The sequence below is a fragment of the Mustela erminea genome, chromosome 19, assembly GCF_009829155.1.
Source record: "Mustela erminea isolate mMusErm1 chromosome 19, mMusErm1.Pri, whole genome shotgun sequence".
NCBI lineage: Eukaryota > Metazoa > Chordata > Mammalia > Carnivora > Mustelidae > Mustela > Mustela erminea.
This window is the reverse complement of record NC_045632.1, coordinates 862,615-868,863: the sequence shown is the minus strand read 5'-3', so window position 1 is coordinate 868,863 and position 6,249 is coordinate 862,615. Positions and strand designations below refer to the sequence as shown.

The 6,249-nt window shown below is 49.2% G+C and overlaps 1 protein-coding gene across 6 annotated transcripts; it reads right to left on the bottom strand.

Annotated features, from left to right (window-relative positions):
* Nucleotides 1-1,660: 1,660 nt before the first annotated feature.
* Nucleotides 1,661-4,959, bottom strand: TEX101 (testis expressed 101). Of its 6 annotated transcripts, none has more exons than XM_032325704.1 (6): nucleotides 4,870-4,959; nucleotides 4,216-4,317; nucleotides 3,947-4,090; nucleotides 3,603-3,821; nucleotides 2,211-2,339; nucleotides 1,661-2,050 (listed from the first exon to the last, which is right to left on the bottom strand). In XM_032325704.1, exons 2-6 carry the CDS (start codon nucleotides 4,277-4,279, stop codon nucleotides 1,821-1,823), a joined length of 786 nt encoding a protein of 261 aa, XP_032181595.1. In that variant the 5' UTR covers nucleotides 4,280-4,317; nucleotides 4,870-4,959; the 3' UTR covers nucleotides 1,661-1,820. The 6 variants fall into 6 exon arrangements, with proteins under 6 accessions (XP_032181595.1, XP_032181597.1, XP_032181594.1 ...); XM_032325706.1 differs by having other exon boundaries at nucleotides 4,875-4,956; XM_032325703.1 differs by having other exon boundaries at nucleotides 4,843-4,950.
* Nucleotides 4,960-6,249: the final 1,290 nt, after the last annotated feature.

Genomic DNA, 6,249 nt, shown 5'->3' with positions numbered 1-6,249 from the left:
TCAGCTATGTGGGATGCCACCACAACCCAAGTCCTGAAGCACTGCAGTTTGACTTGAAAACTGTTGGAAGAGGCCCTGAAATAGCTGAGAGAGGGATGGCAGAACTTAGAGGGCCCACGTGGGTGGCCATCAGTGCCCAGACAGGGTTGGAAGTTCCCAGTGGACGCCAGCAGGAATGGAAGCCAGGTTCCAGGCATCAGCAGAAATATGGACACGAGCAGCAGAGAGGCCAAAACTAGACAGTCACCTCCTTCCCACCAGTCCTGTAACCAAGCCCTGGGCGAGGAGAGTGGAAAGGGAGAAAGCCCTGAGGTGGCTGAGTTTATTCAAACTGGTTAAGTTTCTACCTACCCCTGGGTCAGATGAGGGATTATTAAAACCAAAGTATCCGAAAAATCAACAATATATCAAAATACTTTTATATTATGTACATTTATGTAAATATATTATATTTGAGCTTGTGGCCTAAGAAATTTGCCTGTGCTGCCTGAAGTTCTTTGGCATATGATACACATAATTTTTAAAATGCCAAAAGAATCCATCGGCCAAATTTTGGAAAATTATGTCATTCTTCCATTCACTCAGGGTTTTCTCCTGTAACTGTCTTCAGTGACATCAGAAAGCTATTGTCCTATGGAAAACATTTACTTGGCTTTTTTGTTGTTGTTTTTGCCCTAGATAGCATTTACCAGTCATAGTTCTGAATGCTTATTATTTTAGAAACTTTATATGCCCCCTCATTAAGTAAAAATTTGATTTGTTTGTGCTTTCTCCTGTAAACTGATGGGAAACTGGTTGCCTAGGGACAAAGATGAAGTATTAGCTGGAGTGCGCCTTTAACTCAAGGAGTTGATTTAGAACCAAAACTTTCTAGAAGGAACTTGGATGGACTATACTATGGCCAAACACCCCTGTCCTTTTTCCTCTGTGGGGTCAGTAGTTTGCATTAAGTCTCCTTCCACCCCCAGTGCAGTTGGCTATGTCAGGTAAACCACAATAAAACTATTTAAAGGAAATAATAAATGTCTGTTCCCCCTTATCATTTTCCCACCTTTTACTTTTTCCTATGTGGTTCCTCTATCATTGGAGTCTTTTATGAGATGGGTTTTATGTGTTCTTGAGTAAGAAGCAGGAGAAGTCAAAAACACATCTTCCTCCCAAGAGTCCCAGACCCCAGTTTTCATACCCTGCTGAGCCCCAGCTGCCTCCAATGTTTCCTGTGTGCCCTGAAAATGCATGAAGTAGGCAGCAGAGAAGAGAAGGAATTATGTAAATGGGCAAGAGACAGGACATAGGAGGTGGGGTCTGTTATAACAGAAGAATTTGGAGTCTGATTTTTCAAATTCTGTCATACCTCCCAGAAAAATACTAGAACAACACAGCCAACTGTGTCCTTAAGGTTGGGCTCAGAGTGCTCTGAAGGAGACTAATGCTGATTTCTTGCCCAGCTAGCAAGAGAAAGTGACCAATTAAGAGTGGAAGGCAAACCAGACTTTAGGTCCAAGTATCAAAGTTCGGGTCTTGCTCTGTCCATCACTATGTTAGTGTGAGATAGTCAAGTTTTCCAGATCTCTGCTTCCCTTTCTGTAAAATGTGTGGGTTGGAGAAAGTGAATTTTCAGGGTCCTTTCAGCACTAAAATTCCACTTCTAGGCTTGGGTTTTACACCAATCACAGCAGAAACTTTATTAGAAATATAAAATACATCCATAGGAACTCCCTGTTCTTCAGCTCTCCACTCGCTCCTCAACTTGCTGACCAGCAGTCAGAAGGCTTCCAGTCAGAAGAGGTGTCCTGCAGTCCAGGATGAGAAGCACTTCCTCAGGAACAATGGACAAGTTCCTGCAGTAACAGCAGCAGCACTAGCTCTAACCTCCAAACCAAATCAGGAAGCCAGGTGGCCCCATTTTCAGTCTTTCGGGGCTGAGGGAGAGACTGATATGGACAGACTTCCTCCACCCACATGGGCCCTACTGTAAAGATCCCAGACATCAGCCTGCAACCAATTATGGATGTACAGCCTTTGACCTCCAAAAATGAGTTGATGCCTCCTGTAGAACAAGAAAGGATGGGAAGATGCATAGATGTTTTAGGAAATCAGAAGGGAATCATTCCTTCCTCATTCCTAGAACCCTGGAGTGTCAGAACCTCTTGGGATGCACCCAGATGTCTGGTTTTCCAGCCTCTGAAACCACTGGGTGTTGAGTTTACCTCCAGTGATCTGAAGTCTTCCTTGATAGCACTGAACTGTATCATTGGGACAGGGAAGAGAAGGAGCATTCGGACAGGTTCCCAGAGCCACACAGGTTGGGCAGTGGAAGCGTGGTGCCACACTGGGAGCTAGAAGGCAAAACAGAGGGCAATTAAGGTATGTCCTGCCTCTGGATTTGTCTCTTCTTTCTTCCTTTCTTCCCCAAGTCTTTGCTGCTGACACCACTGCAATCAAGGCCTATCACTGTAATCTCCCCATACCTTTTCAACTGTTTCTCGTTGCTATCAGAACCCACCCAACATGACTTCCAAACTGTGTGCTTAGGTGTAGAGACAGAGATGAAAAGGACACAGTTCCTGTCATTGACATCATCAAGTAGGACATGCCAGTAATTTTAGTACTTCTCAGTAGGCACTGTGTCCGAAGATAATGGCGAAGGAATGGAGGAATATTTAACTATTTGGAAGAATTTGCTAACTATTTTTACAGAGCAGACACCTGAGTTGAGGTGGAGGGTGAACAGAGATTAGCTGAGTGAAAATGGGGGTTGAGGGAGTAGCAAAGTGAACAGCAAGGAAAAGGTCTGGAGGTGTGAGCAGCTTGCTGGATTTGGGGGACTGGGAGACACTGCCATGTTAGTATTCAGTTGGTAGACACAGATAGGGCTGGACTGGTTTTTCATGGCCAGCATCTATTCTGATTGGCCAGTACCATATCTTTTGTTAAATATTTTGATTACTGGCCCCAGCTGGAACACAATAAACAGGGAAGGAAGAAAAGGAAGTAAACTGAAAAGGTAGGCAGGGCCAGATTGCCATAGGGGCTGGCCAAATCCGGGAAGCAGTAGCTGCCAGACTGATTAAGCCATACCATCCTGGAAACCTCCACTGACCCCTTATTGTTTAAGAAACACAAAACCAAACTTAACACCATGCCTTCTTTGCCTTCCTGGTGCTCTGAGCAGTGTTGAGACCCCAAGGTAACAACTTAGAAAAAGGCAGGCAATGCCTCTCTGCCTACTTGTGATCTCTGTCTGTCAAATAAATAAATAAAATCTTTAAAAAAAAAAAAAGAAAAGAAAAAGGCAGGCAAAAGCTCTGAGATTCTGGGGCGCCTGGGTGGCTCCATGGGTTAAGCCTCTGCCTTTGGCTCAGGTCATGATCTCTGGGTCCTGGGATCCAGCCCCACATCAGGCTCTCTGCTCCGCGGGGAGCCTGCTTCTCCCTCTCTTTGCCTGCCTCTCTGCCTCCTTGTGATCTCTCCCTCTCTGTCAAATAAATAAATAAAATCTTTTAAAAAAATGAGGTTCTTTTGTGTATGGCACCGTTGGGCCTGAGCTAAGTAAGAACACAGAGAAGGAAGGCCCGCCATCTTTTTAGGGGTTTGCCTACCTTCTCTCAGTCCCCATGTCTCACCTCCTGGCGTTCTTTGGGTCTCTTCCTCCCTCCACAGCTCCATTAAGCTCCCCTTGCTGTTGCATAAGGACTCCTCACAGTAGCTGCTGTAGGAAACTGTGATTATGCCTGGGGGTGGGGAGTGCTGGATATACGTTGTCGCCAGGGTCCCCTCCGTGACACAGCCCTTAGTGCCCAGAACTGCTGTCTTGGCCCCTGTTCGGAGACAGTGGGGAAGGAAAGCAGGATGTGGACCTAGGGTTTGGCCCCGGGGAGGGGGAACGGCCCTGCCAGGACAGACCCCTCCACCCACCCAACCCAGCTGCCCTTTCCCCATTTACCTGCTTTAATCATCAGAAGGGATTCCTGGCAGAACGACCCATTGTCACAAGTCTCCACTTTCTCTGTGGTCCAGTCAAATGTCCTCTTTGGGTCCTTTTCTATACTCGTGGATATGCCCCTGTGACAGTACAAACTTGGCTCCACTGCGGAGGAAAGGAGATCAAGGGAAGCACGCTTGGCCTCCCCTGTGCGGCCCTGGCCCGTCCTCTTCCCCAGAGGTGCCTCCTCTGTGAACCAGCCCTCCCCCACCCCGAACCCCCATTCTTACAGGCCAAGGAGGGGGGTCCGAGGAGGAGGAAGAACAGCAAACTTTGGACGTGACGGGCTCTCATGGCGTCTTTCAGAGCCGCCTGGAGGAGTGGCCAAGGATCTGCGATTAGAGAGAGAAGAGGGGGCTGCTCAGCCTCACACAACGAGGCTGTACGGACGTTGCGGCGAGGACTGGCGCTGCGGGGCGCACGGCGCCACAGAAGACCGTGGCCCCCATGGTCTAGCCTGCGAGTCTGAGCCGTGCCTGTTTCCACAGGGCAACCCTCCGACCCAAATCCCTACTCCCCGAAGCCAAAGGTGTTCAGTGACCAGAACTGCCCAACCTCGGGTCCGGCCCAGACGCCCCTTCCGCCTCAGCCCCGGGTCAAGCCCATGTTCTCCCACGCCCCAGGATTCTCAGCCCCCGGGCCTCCCACAGCTCGAAATTCTGCCATCCCAGTCCTGTTCTATCGAGGGCTCCAGGGCTTTACGTTCCAGCCGCCATTTCCCGCAGGACCCAGGATTCCGAGTGCCCGGCCTCCTCCCCTCTCAGACCCAGGAGTTCTTTTCCCCCATCCTCTTTCCACAGAACCCAGGAGTCTGGGTCCTCAGCCCTCCTTTTCTCTTTAAGGGACCCGGATTCCACCTGGCTTTCAGATAACCTCACAGGAACCTCACGCTGCTGGAGGAACGTCCTAGAACGCCCCTCTCATTCCACTCCGCCTTGGCTTGGCCTCTCAGAGACATGGAAGGCGGGGCTACCTTTGCCCAACGGGTCACTCGAAGCCCCATTGGTCATTGTGAAAGTATCTGATGCGCTCATTGGGTGAACCCGAAGAACGTTGCACCCAATTGGCCTTGGAGAAGTCTGTTCCTGGCGGCTTAGAAGGCACGCATGCGCAGAACGGCGAGCATGCTGGAACTGGGGGGGAGGGAACAGGTGTTTGCTGCGCTTGGCGAGGAAAGCCGGGCGGGTGGTGCGTCCTCAAGTGGCCTCCCTGACCGCTTTCTCTCATGGGGCGATGGAGTGGGCTGTGCTTGGAGGTCACACCTTTGTCCTCCACTGTCCTCCGCTGTCCTCCACTGAACTATTCCCCCTTCCATGTGCCCAGCCTGGACCCCGCCCCCGCCCGGTGGTCCTAGACACTGGAAGGCAGCTTGGTCTCGTCACCTTCTCTCTCGGTGGATCCTGGCGGGCCAGTGGGGTCACAGCACGAGCCCCCTCCATGGACGTCTGGAAGGTTGACTGGAGCAAAGCCGTCTTCAGAGTCGTTTCCAGCACCCCTGACGGCGTGCATGAGCCGTGACTGTGAGGGCACAGGTTGCCGCCATAGCTCCCCTACGTGGCTGTGCCTCTATACCAGGAAGACGTGGCTTTCATTCGGATTTCTGGTTCCTGGCTGGAATTGGAAGCTCTTCAGATCTATATGTAACATGAAGCAAAGGGGTGTTTTGTGTACTCTCAGACGTGGTGCTGTTTCTGTGAGTGCCGTGGTGCAAATGAGTATTTATTCATTATTTTTAAAGATTTTATTTATTTGAGAGAGAGAGAGAGAATGAGCAAGCAAGAGAGAAAGCACCAGCCAGGGGAGGGTGGGGAAAGCCGACTCCAGATGAGCAGGGAGCTGGATGTGGGACTGGATCTCGGGGGATCAGGACCTGAGCTGAAGGCAGACCCTTAACTGACTGAACCACCCAGGCGCTGTAATATTTGTTTCTAATAGAGAAAATACCACAATTAGAACAATAACAACAACAACAAAAAAGTAGAGAGAGTTAATACAAATATTAAGAGAAAGCAATTTAGCTAGATAAGGAGTAATATCCTTTTAATAATTCACCAGAAATGTTTTCAAAGATGAACTAAGATGAACTAAGGACAAAAGAGCTACAATTGGGTTATATCATAGCCCTTAATTATTTCATGTTTTAACATTCTAAACACTAAGAATAGGCATGTGATTCCTGGAGGAGATGAGAAATATTTACGTGTCAGATGCCTTTAGATCCTGGGGCTAGAGGACAGGATGTGTTGGGATTGTTAGGAGTCAGG